Genomic DNA, 15,023 nt, shown 5'->3' with positions numbered 1-15,023 from the left:
TCAGGGCCCAAGCATTCTTGTGTCCTGCCATTAAGTTGATGTGCTTGACAGTGCATAAGATGGTTCTGATTTTTGGGTGAATTACCAAGAATTGCACCTTAATGGTCCCAGTGTGTTTATCTACCCAGTCTGCACAGTAATGGTTCCACAGTTATTTGAATGGAATCGACCTTGCTTTTAAAGCAAAAAGAAAGTAATGTGGTGCCAGCTCTTTGATAATCAAGAGAAAATGGATACAACAAAACAAGGTTTTGGTATATTGAGGGCATTAACCTAAGCAGATGTCTGCGGATTTTATGGGCAAGTTGTCTGCATAAGTTGATATAACAGTGTCTACCCATAAGACCTAGAGACTGGATGTGACAATTGAGTGCTATTGAGTCTAAGTCTGCACACTCACCGTCAGCCCTACTGGAGCCCAGTGGGTGGAGTAATGGGAAAAGAAAAGACAAAAATGGGGGTTCAGTGTCTTTAAGTTAATGGGTCTATTAGGAGCAGGGAGGGGATAACGCTTATCTGAACTGTGAGAGAGCTCAGCTCAGACACAAAGTCCCTTTTCTTTTCTTCCAAAAGACACCCCCGTCTTTGATGTATGCCTCAGGTGTTTGGGTTTGGTTTTTTTTCCTCTGGTGTCCCACTTCTCCAATAATAGCTGTACCATAGAGTGAAGAATACCCATACACATTTATATTGTTTAAAATAATGTTGCTTTGTAGGTTCTTAAGTTATAGTCCGCCAGGTTTCTCACTTAGATTTTGAAGCATGATGTGTTGTGACGTTGTTTTGCTGGCACAGTTACTATTAATGAATTATTTAAGACTTTCAAATGCACAGATTAAAACCCAAGGTCTGGAAAACAAATTTTTATTATCACATAGAAAAAAGGTTACTATTTTCCCCACAAGATGCTAAAGTCAGTGTCTGAAATAAGCAGACAGTATAAACCCACACGGGGTGTTTGTGGGTTTGTTTATTTTGGTCCCAGGACAGTGTGTATACCAGCATTATGTGCTCACATGTAGCACATAATGGGGACAGTCCGTGCCAGCTGCATTCTCACTAGTTTGTGCTTATTTTATTATAGCAGGTGGTGCTTGTAAGGAGGTAAGACATACCTGTGAATTCCTCAGAGCAGACAAGTTGGTTACCAAAGGAGGAGGGGGTTATATCACATATGGAAAGATTGCATCAGCCCTTCAAACAAAAAAAACTACTTGCCATAAAGTGAAATGTCTTGGCCAGCTAAATATACAGCAAAAACGCAAAAGCTAAGATTGGTTAATAATGTTGGGGGGAAAACATGAATTAACTCATTAAGCAATAAGCTGTTAAAACAAGCTAGCATTGGCTGATTTTTTTTTTTTTTTTTTTTCCTTTTTTTTTTTTTTTTTTTCTTGTAATCATTAGTGAATGTGCGGTTAGAACTACTAGCTAAAATTTGTAGATAAGTAGGTAATAATCAATAAATAGTTAACTTAAAGTATTCTTGTTTTTATTGTACTTGTATAGATATGTGTATATTAGATGTACTGTAAATACCATGTAGTTTTGTACCACTATTATTTTTGCACCATGACACCAAGACAAATTCCTCATGTGGGTAGAAACTTCGAAATAAACATAATTCTGAGCTAAATATGATACATTTACCTAATGAGGGACAATAAATTATATTTCTATAAGCTGCAAGCTGAAAATTTGTATTTTATGCATTTAAACAGGGAAATTCATTGAAAAACTAAAAATTCTGCGTATAAATATATATGCGTAGCTTACTCGATTTTAGGTATTTAGTGTAAGAATCACTTTAACTTAAATGAAAATGGTAACAGGTAATGATGGACTGTTTAAGTCCATATGACAGCCCTGAACTTAAAAGTTGATCACTTGGTCGTACAGATCCTCTGCTCAATGTCTATGAAAGCCAGATGGTGCAGAATATGTAGGAAAATGGCTAAAGCTACTCTTAATTGTTGGCTTTAAGGGATAATTGTCCAAGCTAGACCGTCTACTGTATTAAGACAGAGCTGCTCAGGTATTAGGATCACTACACTATCACCTTTTCACTGAGGTAGGGGCAGGCAACACATTACCAAGACAGACACTGTGTCTACAAGGCATCCATTAGGCTCAACAATAGATCCCTGCTGGGCACTCAGCAGGGGGAGCTTGTTAAATGTGTTGACCTATTCTCCCAAATTAGTCTTGAACTATTGTTGCTCAGTTAGTCCCCATCTTACTGACTGTACTCGTCTACCCAAGCTCTGGAACCAGTCTCCGCTCATCAGATTGTAAAAGTTGACTAAGCTGTTGCTCATTGGAGGGCTGTCAACCATGGAGGGCTCAATGGTGCATTGTCCTCACAGCAGACAGCGTTGACACACACAAATGTGGTCAGTCAGAAAGCACTTTACTTTGTCATCTCTGATCACCAGCCACAGGAGGCTGGTTAGGATAGAGCCTTCTTGTTTGTAAGAGAAAGTCTTAGTGGCATCAGCCTCAGATACAGATCTAAACCTAGAGACAGACGACATCAAAACAAACATGACGATGCTGTAATGGAGTTCTGTTGTATTGACAAATGAGTGTCTTTATCTATGGTTGACAAATAAAGATGAGACCTTTGGTCTGTTGAATGGGTTTTTGGGATGCACTTTAGGCATAATTCTCACTGACGGTGAATGCTATACATTGCTGCGTTATTAAATTATTTATTGTTATTATTTTGTTAAAAAAAAAACTTAAGGGTATTCTTTGACATATTTTCTCAGGATATTTTTCCCACCTCAAATGTACATAGGAAATTTATGGACATGTTACTAGAGAAAGAAGAATTGAAATGGTCTAAATTCTCTAAACTGATCTGGAATATGTCATTATGTCACTGCATTGGTTAATGAAACAGGAATTTTCTCAGCTTCTATTCCATGAAATGGATAAATTAAAGAGTTTACATCTGGATCTGAGGTTGGGTTATTGGTAGATCAAAGCCAGGTGTGCCAGAGGAGACACTGGTTTGCTAATGAGAACTGGAGGCTCTTCAGATGAGTCTCCAATTAGGAAGCAGGAACACATGAAAGAGGCTTGCCGTATAAGGGAGACAGCCTGACTGTCTACAAAACCTCATTTATTTATTTTTAAATAGAACTTTCAGAGATGCAAAACAACTTCATACACAAACTGCATTCCAAAAACGCTGGGATGCTGTGTAAACAGAAACAGAATGCAATGATTGTTATATATTAGAAACCCATATTTTATTAATGTTAGAACACAGAAATATTGTGGAACAGTTCCTTAACATAAATTTGTTAAGGACTGGTGAATATCTAATGAATCGTCTAAATAAAATTGTTTGAAAATTACGCAAATCTGGAGAAATCTCTGTGCGCAAGGCTGAAAATCATTGGAAATGTCAGGCCGAAGGTCATTTAAAATGGACCGAAGCGAACTGGAAAAATGTTCCACGGTTAGATGAATAGAAATTTGAAATTATTTTTGCAAAACATAGACTCCACATTCTCTACACTAAAGAGGAGACAGACCATCCAACTTATCACCACTCAGTTCAAAAGCCTGCACAAGTGAAAGCACATCATTAATACTTAAATGCACATACAACCTTTAAAACAGCATCCTGACAAAACAATTTTCACTCTTTAGCAAGACTATCCTAAACCTGTAACTGCAGCTATTACAACGTGGCTTTGTATAGTTGAAGAGTCTGTGCACTGAAATGGCCTAAATGCCATCCAGACCTTACACCAACTAAAACCATTCGGAGCATCATAAAATGAAAAATAGGAAAAGAAGACCCGGGACTGCTGAGCAGCTGAGATTTTATAACAAGCAAAAATGGGACAACACTCCCAAAAATCCAGCAGCTGCTCTCCTCAGATCTCAGACATTTACAGACTATTGTTTAAAAAAACAGTAATGCTACACAGTCGTAAACGTGACCCTGTCACAACATGTCACACCCTGTGTGTGTGAAATGTTGCTGCCATCAAATTCAAAATGACCTTTTTTCCCCCTGAATACTGAAACTTTCCTTTTTTCTTTCTCATGAACATTTTTGTGCCCTGTAGACCTATAAAAGCGAATGCAGGAGACCGTGTGACTTAACTGAGTGGTGAAAGTTGGGGCTGGGATTCCCCAGTGTTTCCCCCTCCCCGCCCCCCTATTCCACACACCATCTGCTTACTGCGACCCCCCCTGTCGTCTGCGGTCATCACAAAACAAGTCGTTATCTCCAAAGACACGTCTCTGCATCTTTGATTGGTGGTTGATAACAGACCTACAGACTCATGGGGCTGGCTGACCTTGCTGTATATATATCATGCCATTTCAGCAGAGACTGGCAACAAGAAAGCTGGTTTAAAGCTCTCCCTGTTTATCCTTGTGTCCTCTCCTGGTTTGGCTTTCTGATCCTGACATTATGGCTGTTTTCTTCACTGTGGCTCTTATGACTATGGCTTGTCCTTTACTGGCATTTGACATGGGTCAGTCTACTCGTTGTGTTGCCATTCCCCACAAGATGCATGTCTGCAAAGATGTTGGATACTCAGAGATGCGTTTGCCAAACTTTTTGGGCCACAGTAGCCTGGAAAGCGAGGTGGTGCCACATTCAGAGGATTGGAGGCCGCTGTTGCAGACAGGCTGCCACCCTCAAGCACAAGCCTTCCTCTGCTCCCTCATTGCCCCTGTTTGTCTTGACACGTAAGTAGATTTTCTGTGTTGAGCTTTGCTTTCTTTTTATTCTTTCCTTTAATAATCATGACCGTTGTAATCTTGTTTGTTCACTGTGTAACATCTTGTTGCTATTTGTTCAGTTTCATCCAGCCCTGCCGTAGTCTGTGTGTGGCAGTGAGGGAAAGCTGTGCCCCAGTGCTTGCCTGCCAAGGACACTCATGGCCTGATGTTCTTGACTGTGACCGTTTCCCTGCTGAGGAAGACATGTGTCTTTCTCACCATGGAAAACCTGGCATCTTTTCTAAAGGTAAAGACTACATGTTCATTATTAAGGATTATAATGTTTAATTCCACTGGAATAATAGAAAACCAGTTCCTTACTCTTTCAGGTTGTTTTATGATTACCACAGTTATTTTAAATAATGTTTGATTTTTATCACAGGGTTGCCTAAATCTGCCTGTCAAAACTGTCCTTATGTGGAAGAGGCTCCTGAATCAAAAACAATCTTGGATTCTTTCTGCAGCCATGATTTTGGTACGTTCAAAAAATCTCTCAAAAAGCTGCGGTATAGTCACATCTGTTTGTTTTTGTCACAACTTCCGATTTTCCTGGTGTTTATTATTATTCATTTTTTCCTTTACAGCTGTTACTGCCAAACTCCACCGTCTTCGCCTACCCACAGGAGAGCCAGAATTTGAAATTGAGGGGCGGGTCGAGTTTATCCGTCAGGGTCCTCTGTTGCCTTATGACACCCAGCATCTGCTCCAGCAGTGGCTCCTTATCAACGTTAGATGTGCCCGTGCCCTTGTGCGTCCTGGGAGGTCACAGCTTTATGTGCTGACTGGTTCTGTGCAGCATGATGGGACCCTTTCTCTGACTCGTGTCTTCCCTTGGCACAGAAAAGATGCAAACATTGCAGTGGCATTTCGAAAATGGAAGCACCACAGATGTTGAAGGGACATGGACCAAAACAGGAGCTTGAAATCTGTGTTTTGAGGCACAGATGGAGCTCAGTGGCACTGGGTTTTAAGAAGCATTTGTAAAAGAGGGTAATTGTTATGAGAACAGACTCTGACTCAAGCAATTTGCTCATCTGAGCAGGTCGCCGTCTCATTTCATCTTTGTTAGTGCTTTTGTTAGCACACTGAATTAAGACGCACTGAAACCTGTACATAGTATTATACATATAAATTTATAGTAGATTATATTTTCTGTTAAAAGCTGTATTTATGATGTTCCGTGTGTTGTTTGGAATAAATGACAATAAAATAGTCGTCCTATGAAACCACATATTTGTGAGGTTTCTTTCCCTCATGCTTATGCTCAAAAGCCTTGCTTTAGCCTAGTATGTTTATCTCTTTATTACAACAGTTATTTAGTTATTGCTCTTACAAGAGAGAACTAATAAAAATCAGAAATAAAAACCACTTAACACTTATGTCACCACAAGGTGGCACACTAATGCCACTTGTTCTGAAACATTGCATAATACAATGTAAAACTAACACCTAGCATGCAGTAATGGTTACAAATTGGATTGCCTATAAATTGTTCTGCATAAGATGCCAAACTGTTTTAAATGTCTTGATCACTATGTTCACAGCGTGAGGCCCATTCTGTGTAATGCTAACGAGAAGATCAATCACTCCCTTTACATTTGAATAGTCTTGTTTTCACAGCTCGGCCAAACAGACATAGTTCATGAACAATGGATGTGTTTGGTACTTTTGAAAAATCTCCTTTTGGGTTTTATGTTGTCTTGGAGTTTAAAATAAATGCTAAATATTTGACTGTTTTGGTGAAAGCCAATTCAGCCTCGGGAATAGCTGTGAAGTAAAATCATCAGCATTCCATATAATACACAATGTGTCACATGTCTGATGTGATGAAGGTTACTTTGATAATGGTCATTTATTTAAAATCATTTATGTGAACTGAAAATGAATAGGAGACAAGCGCAACAAATTAAAATCTTTTATTTATCCCCAATAATAATGTTCTTTATTTGAAATGTCTGAGTAAGTCTAGTGTCTGTAATACTTTTTCCCGTGTGGGTACATTGGCTAAGTTGCTAAATAAGCAAATTGTATGACATGAAAATATCATTTTTATCCACTACAAACAAATTTGTGTTTGTGGAATTTAAGAATGGTGTTTTTTTTTTCTTTCTAATTGTTCATGCCTGAATTTTCAATGCGTGGCAACGCGCTGGTCCCGATGGACAGGCGGGATTCCATGTTCCCTTCCATTCAGATCTCTCTATTTCATAGAGTCACACAACAGTCTTCAAGAATGTATGGCATCTCACAGACCTGCATGCTAAATTTGTGGGGTTTTTTCATGCTTAACAATGATCATCAATCATTACCCATTAGCCTTTATCTGTCATTCATTTATCATCATCAACCACCCTCATTTGAGTTGCCATTAAAACAAAACTATAATTGTGTAGTTTGTTTCCCCGTGTTCACAAAACAAAAATATTATTTCTTTCTTAACCAACAGAAAGTTCCACACATGGTAACCAAACACCACGTGACCAAGAGAATACTCAAAGACTGAAAGTGAGTTCATGATGTTGTTAATGATAAAGACATATGGTTAAGATAAGTAATGTCACTCAATCATAGTAGCAAGACATTTTTTTGGTATGGTGACTGGAGTGATGTTTTAAAGCAACAAGTTATTTAAGCTTTTCTTTCACATGCAACAACAACAACTGACAGGGTTGATTCTGACGTTATCTGTGGGTCTGGAATGAGCTCCTGTCACAACTACTGGAGCATGTAACGGGATCACAATCAGGATCAACTAGTACAGCTTCAACAAGGGTCTAGGGCTCACTGATACAGTGCATTTTAATGATTCACACTGCAGTTGAAAATGTTTCACTTTGTGTTCACTGCAAATCTCAGACGATTTTTTATGTTTGCAGGAATGAAGTATAAAATATAATTATGGCAAATTATGAAATATATATTTTGCGTCTTCTTAATACTCAAAAGTTCACTTTTAGTCCATATATAAATCCATCATACAATGCATTCTTTGAAAGAATTTGTTTTTTCCCTTTTATTCTTTTCAGCACATATTCGAAACATGGGTTACATCTCTGCATAGAGTTTAGTTGTTCTTCAGACTTTTTCTGGCTATAAACAAGGAGGATTCGACCATCATAACCTGCTGCTTCTGCAGAGACTCCAATAAAGTCAAAAATCATCTCTGCAGCCTGAAATGCACTCAGCTGGACTGTGATCACGATAGCGCGTGATCTATATACAATTCTGTTTTAAACAACAATTCATTATGGTTTTTGATACCTTCATTGTAATTATGCTCTTCCATTAACAAGATTATATTTAAGAGCAATGAATAATATATAGTAGGGTGATCACTAAGCACAAACAATGTCTAAAACAGGAGTTATCGAAATGCTTTATTTACAGTTGGACAAAAATATTTACAAAATATAGAAAGTGAAACATGAGTTCCAATGGACTTGGATTACAAACAAAGCATAAGTGTAGAGCTTATGAAAATGTGAAATATAAAACAGCCTAATATGGAAGTGCAGTAAATGAAGTGAATCATTCCGGCCTTTAATGGACTCCAATTACAGTCTCTCCTGGAAATACTTGTCAGGGTAATAGCCATGAAACTGCTTACTGAAGCCAGTGCACTGCAATGTGATTGACCAAGCAGCTGAACCAAATTGCATTTATCATGCCAAGAAACGTGCCATACACAGACAATGTTTCATCCATATATTTTTAGAACCATCAGAGTATTGTAGTCTTTTTATTTTGTAGATGTAAAGTTTGCCCTCCATACATTATGACCTCTCATGTGTCTTTGGCACTCTTTTGCTTTGATGATCTCTCTGTTTTTGCATTAGTGTAATTCTGTGGTTCTTCTTCCTGACCAAGACCGCGGGCCATGAGCTCATCCATTGGGGAACGAATGTTATGAACCTCCTTCTCTTTACAGTTTCGCCACTTCATGCGCCGGTTCTGGAACCAAATCTTTACCTAAAGCAGTGCGACAGTGTAAAGGTTTTAGTTCAGTTTGTGAAGTCCTTCATTATAATTATGTTAGCTTCTCATTTTAAGTTGTAAATGCAGTTTAGAGATCTTGGTCACTGTGTGGAATTTAGGTTTGATCTTTAAGGTGAGCTGTTACAGCTGTCACTTTCCCCTGCACCCTTTTGTAAGGCAGGATCACATATTCGAAACATGAGCTCATTTGAATTCGATTACCTGTGACTCCTTAAGGCTGAGATTAGCTGCCAGTTTGTTCCTGTCTGTCTTGCTAATGTACTTCTGTCTTCGAAAGGTCCTCTCCAGCTCTTTCCTTTGTTCTTCAGAGAACACAGCTCTCCTAAGGATCCCTCTACGTGAGTTTGGACTTGCATTAGCAGACCACATCTGAATGTTTGCTCCCTCTGAAAGTGAATTAGAGGAACAATAACATGTCAGTTTATTGACATCAGTTTCAAGTACTAGACATATTCAATGGGCTATTTATTAGAGCAATAAAAATCAATGGTGGGTGGTTCATCTCTGCAAGGTAGGTTGTAACACATACTGTATCAGTTTAAACAAAAAGTGTAGATTCATGAAAAAACATCTTGGAGAAGGTAAGTAGCAGACAGTGGAACACCAAGGTAGTGTCTTATAAACGGAAACAGGTTATTCAAGCTTTGGATAAAATCGGATCTTCTCCACATTTATAATATATCCACTTACTGTTTCACATTTCCTACTTTTTCAAACCCAGTTGTCTTTGTCACACTTACTTTATCGCACATTCTTGAATCCTCTTTCTATTTGTCCAATTTAACAAACTGAGGGTGACTAAATGAGAATAGAAAACCATTTCAACCTGGAAAAAGGAGATTTGGTGACCTGAGAGGGCCAATACCACGCTGCTTCACTCACAGGTGCACACACAACAAAAGTCAAGTGAAACAATTTATCTGATCTATTCAACATTGCCTTTTTAATCTGTACGACAAATCTGCACATAGACCACCTCTAGAGAGCACAAAACTGGTTTGGACATGCTTTTCACTTCTCTATTGGCATTCAATAGCTTTTACTTAAATAGCTGATTACCAGGTCATTCCTGGGCAACGTGTGTCTACTCTAGTGGGCCAACTATAGAGCCATATGGGACACCAACAATAGAGCTGTTCAATGGAAATGCCATTACTCGATGGTTCAGTGGCCCAACACTAAATCTTTTCTCTTGCAAGTTTGAAGCCAGTTTGTATGTGAAGATGAGCTCAAATAAGTCTATAAAAGTCACTTTCATTGAATGCTTTATGTCCTAGTCAAGAGGTCTTCAATGGGCAGGAATGAGAGTTGAAGGACAGGAGAAAGACGGGGGGTCGGCGAACCAAGCCCTGTAGCCACACAATGGGTGGGGGATGTTACTTGTCCAGCCCTCTTCTATTGAAAAATGGGAGACTTTTTTGTGCTTAGTGGAGTTCATTGCTGGAGTGAAAAATTGCAGCGAGGTCGCGTGTGGATGGTGGAGTGAAAGTGGCAATTGGTCATGGCTAGAGTTGGCATTGTTTCGTTGCCGGGCACTGTGGGAAAGTGTCAACCTACTAAGGGGACCCCAGGGACTTGTGGGATGACGGCTTTCTGATTTGTGCTATTTTGCACGACTCTTGACAGGCATCACAGGGTGCAGAAACTAATAACTTCCAATTAATGAGGGGAAATGACCAAATATCAGAACTGCCTGACTTATTTCAGTCTTTTAAATGATGATGAAGAATTAGTACTCTTCACAAATCCTAAATTAGATACTTTGAACCATGCTTTAAAAAATGTAAATTTTCCTTCAGTGGAAGCAGTAATAGCTTTTGTAACTGTTGCCTCATTTTATTCACCTTGAAAGTTTTATTTCAAACTCTTTGTGTTGCCACCCAAACTTGTTAATGTGCTGAGGGAGTAAAGCTTTGAAACATTTGGCCTTACTCAGCAGTAAGAATCACCCACACCTGGTAATTATTATCTTAATATAGCAGAAGACAAGATGTTTATTAGTGCTGCATATTTGCACTATTAAATGTGTATTTGCATGTACAAAAAAAGGTGCGTGTCTGTGTAGGGGGGCCTCTGGGACTCTTAAAAGCCTTGCAGCCCACCCCCTTTCCCTTTCCTAAACAACCGTGAATGCTTATGAATAGAGCTGTGCAGAACTGAACGGAGAATTAGCTCTTTGGCATTGCATCGGTAATTAGCTGTGGAGAGCATGGGAGACCCTGCTGCTAATGCTTAGAGAGTAGCTGAGGCATTGCTGATGAGGCATAAAACACTCACTGGAGAAGACAGGAGGGGGGCTGGACCCACCGCAGCATGCCAACAGATACTGCGGGCTCGGCAGGAAAACACTGCTCAGCACATCTGCAAACACAGGGACAGTCAGATAGGGTAATGCGATTGCCAGGTGTGATATCTGTGATCCCCAAAAGCACTTACCTGAATCACTAAGCTCATATTTCTGAAGGCCTACAAAACTGAGTCTCAGATTGTATTTAAACATTAACGGTTTTAAAATAAACTGGCATTTGTGCGAATTATGATTTAACATTTTCAACGATTTTTAGAAGTCAGATTTTGTAGAAACTAAGTAAATAGTAAAATTGATGCATTTACTTACATCTTCGCTTACCAGTTGTATGTTGACTAAGCTGTTATCAGTCACTAGTTTTCTGTCTTTTAACTGACATTTATTTGCAAATCTGCATAGAATTTAGAGACTGTTCTGTTAAATATTTAGACTACATGTAATGACATTTTTTAGCATTTACAAATTGATGTTAAAAAACTATTACTTTTTTTTTTTTTTTTTTTTTACAAAATGTTGTTATTACTCAGAAATAAGTGATTATTATTTCTTTCATGCAAGGGTATAAATCTGTTAATTATCTGTTCATTTTTTCATGTCTTGGACTCACACATGACACTATTAGCAAAGATGGATATACTTACCTACTTTCATGTAGCAGTATTACATTATTAATTGAACAATGTTTTTCCTCTACATATCTGGGTTTGATAGATGGTGCAAGACCGGGGGGAAAAAATTAGTGTGATTTGAATGTAAAGTTGTAGCTTTACATTCATAAAAAACAAAACAAAACTACATTACATTACAATCAAATTAAAACATACAAGGAAAAACAGTTTACATTTTGTTTAAAGGTTCACTTGCATAAAATCAATCTCTTTACCAGAACGTGGCAGATGTGGCCCTCCTAAGTCTTTCACTGGCTGAAGACTTTGGGTCCGACTTTCCAAGGCTCCGTCCTCAGGGCCCCAGGTTCTCCTTGGGCATTCACACGCTGCTCGTCTCAGGTGTCCACTCGTTGTCCATTTTGAAGCGGCTGAAGGTGTCTGAGACTGCAGCAGATTGTCGATAAGAAAACTCTTTCCTGAGCTCCCATATCCCGGTACAGCAGGAGGACAGCCAGCCATATTCTTCCTGGTACAGCTCTGAACTGAGACCATCCTGATCACACAGTGACCTGAACACTAGAGTTTCCTCTTCAGCAGTCACAGCCCAGTGACACTAAATTCTCCTTTAATCCCTTTTTGAGTGACTAGGCCAACTTCATTAAACTCTGAAAAAACAACCACAAAAAAACCCAAAAAAACCCCAAAAGTTGTCTGCTCTTCCTCCTTCGGGCCTGCACTATGCTACAGGACTGTGTCACGATTGGCCGAGGGGCTCTAATGTGCTTCTCAATTCAGATAAGGCTGGGGCCTTTCTGGAGTGGCAGAAGGTGGGTCTGGCTCATTCATTATGTCAACTAGCCTATTAAATGATCGACACCAGAGACAATGAAGTGCTGGCCAAAGTTTAGCATGCACCAAACACTCTTCTGCAGTAGTAAATAGTTCTCTCCTTTCTCCAGCCTCCTTCGGAGCTCTATTGTGCACCATGCAAGCACCTCCGTCGTTCATTTGTGCTCTGTAAGAGTTGTTTTCATTGCTGAAGGTTTAAAAAGAACATCTTGCGTTTTTCTGGAATATCAGTTGGCAAATTAATCCGATTGTAATGTTTTTGCCTCACTTATAAGCAAATTTCAGTTGGGTCATAAAAAGAAAGTGTCCAGTTGTTTTTCTAAATCACTTGCACAAGACACCTTGCACTGTTTACAAGATAACTGGGCTTATTTAAGCATGCAGTTTAATTTCTTAATAAATAATGGAAAAACCCTTAATTTTTTTAGTTAAAATAAACCTTTTGAGTGAAATTTACAATTTTTCATCGTATTTTTCTTCCCTCTGGTTGCAACTGATATTAGTTGCAATTTAGGGTATTTTTTTCTGTAACATATTATATGAAATAAACAGTGCAATGAGCAACATTTGTTTATATTAGAAGACAAACCCTCAGAACTATGACTTGTTCAGTTTTGGTAATTGTTGCAGAACTCTATTTGTCAGCTTTAAAAATTTTACATGTACAAATGATTTTACAGAGATCCATAAAGCTCCTCAGGCAGAAAAATCAAGCACTTAAATATTCAGTTTTCACTACATGGATTGTATGTGTTGCATATTAGTGTGTTGCAGCTTCGAGATATAGGTGGCCACCCAAATACACACGTGTGTTAGTGTTTTGGCATAAACACATCCAATAAGAGGCTTGTGTAACCTTTCACACTGCAGCTAATGATCCTCAACATTGTCATAGAAAGTCCAACAAGAGGGGCGACAGACCCGTAGTTTAGGCACAGTAAACAGGCATATCCACACTCATCTGGGAGCGTGTTTGTGTGTTTGTGGGGCCGACTGGGAGCGCCAGGCTGCGCGTGTAGATGCCTCATGCTGAGCATGGAAATTGGCCCAGACAGCTCAGGCTATTGTGTGATGGCCAGGGAGCCAAAGGTTGCTTGTAATCAAATTTGAGGTTTTATTCCTCAGGCTGGTGGAGAACGCATAGTGCTCTGTCACATGATGAGTGTTAGCGCGTCTGCGTGCACTTTCCACTGTTGTTAAGCGAGTTCATGTTAACATGCTTCACATAGACCAGTGGCTGTGATAGCCCCCTGAAGCTTTTTGTTCGCCAGAGAGTCATTTGTTTACATGACAGAGAGAAAGCAGGAGGGAAGCCTTGTTTAGTGCTATTTTTAACTGTTTTTGTTTCTTAAATAGCTTATTGTGTATCAAGGCATGTTTTATGTGATAACACTGAGGACTTTCACCGAGTCACGTTCTCTGTTCTTAAATTAGCATTTGAGCAAAAAATGTCAGTGTAGTAAGTTTAAAAGAGGTCAGAAACATGATGACACTCGTCAAAGCATTATGCGTGTCTATTAACTTTGTATATTTCTCTGTGTTCAGTGACTTTTTTTTTAGGTAGAACAAATCTCATCCAACTTTGTGCACATTTTAAAAGGCATCAGTAAGCACGTATCATTATTAAAATTCACCACTGTGTAATTAGCCAGATTCCAATAGAGCTCTCCAGGAGAGGGAGGTATAATTAGGCTTTTCTTGACGGGTAGGTCTTAGAAACACCCTGAAGCAAGTTCATGTGAATTTATTTGATGCCCATCTCTTTTTAGAACTGGAGGGAAAAAACAGGGCTCCCTTCATTCAGATTCCTCACAATGGGTCTGTTGAAAACTAGCACTCTGCAGACCGACTGAGATCCCTTTTCTCTCTTTTTTAACCCCACTAAAGCTCTTAAAAAGATACTGGCCCATTGCACACGCAATTGATATTCCACCACTCGAACTTAATATCGTGAATGGAGGGCCAGGTTCTATGAATCAGGAGGACAATGCGCTTAGTTTAGCAGCAAACTGGCACTTTGTGTGCAGTGTCTATGCCCCAGAACAGGAAGTTTCTAATGTGAGCCTCTCAATTGTGTGCCTATAGAGTTCTAATGAGCTTCTGTATGCTGAGTGAATGGCTGCGGGCCATTCACCATGAGGGCCCAATGAGCCAGCTCACTGCACATGTTCACAATAGGATCCTGGGGGAATGGGAGTGGCTTTGTGGAGCAACTGCTCTGCATGGACAGTCTATAAAGGCTTCAACATACCTAAGACCACATTTTCATTAAGAGTACGGCACATTAAGCTGATTGCAATGAAAAGCTTTTGTTTTTATCTCCACTTTAAAGCTTTGCATGTAGGACACATGAGTCTCTATTATCAAAAGAGAGCGCTGAAAAAAAAAGTAATGAGAGTGAATAAATGTATTAAATGAAATAAAGTGCCACTATGGTGTCTTATTGTGTACCTTTCACAAAACAACGTCATGCCTGTCGGATCATATTTGTGGAGCTGTGCGGCACTTAG

The 15,023-nt window shown here is 39.2% G+C and overlaps 2 protein-coding genes across 2 annotated transcripts; one reads left to right on the top strand and one right to left on the bottom strand.

Moving 5' to 3' along the window:
* Positions 1 to 1,380: 1,380 nt before the first annotated feature.
* szl (sizzled) lies at positions 1,381 to 5,975 on the top strand. Its single transcript, XM_085462340.1, has 4 exons — positions 1,381 to 4,719; positions 4,833 to 4,999; positions 5,135 to 5,227; positions 5,337 to 5,975. The coding sequence occupies exons 1-4, from the start codon at positions 4,439 to 4,441 to the stop codon at positions 5,645 to 5,647; spliced, it is 852 nt and encodes a 283-aa protein (XP_085318466.1). The 5' UTR covers positions 1,381 to 4,438; the 3' UTR covers positions 5,648 to 5,975.
* Positions 5,976 to 8,084: 2,109 nt separating this feature from the next.
* dbx2 (developing brain homeobox 2) lies at positions 8,085 to 12,293 on the bottom strand. The gene is made up of 4 exons (XM_085465152.1): positions 11,940 to 12,293; positions 11,026 to 11,109; positions 8,950 to 9,134; positions 8,085 to 8,721 (listed from the first exon to the last, which is right to left on the bottom strand). Exons 1-4 carry the CDS (start codon positions 12,214 to 12,216, stop codon positions 8,536 to 8,538), a joined length of 732 nt encoding a protein of 243 aa, XP_085321278.1. The 5' UTR covers positions 12,217 to 12,293; the 3' UTR covers positions 8,085 to 8,535.
* Positions 12,294 to 15,023: the final 2,730 nt, after the last annotated feature.

Source organism: Copadichromis virginalis, linkage group LG7 (genome assembly GCF_057382275.1).
Source record: "Copadichromis virginalis isolate Kocher_CV1m ecotype Utaka linkage group LG7, C_Virginalis_male_GT1.1, whole genome shotgun sequence".
NCBI classification, from domain to species: Eukaryota; Metazoa; Chordata; class Actinopteri; order Cichliformes; family Cichlidae; genus Copadichromis; species Copadichromis virginalis.
The sequence above is the reverse complement of the archived record's forward strand: the minus strand, read 5'-3'. Positions and strand labels throughout refer to the sequence as shown.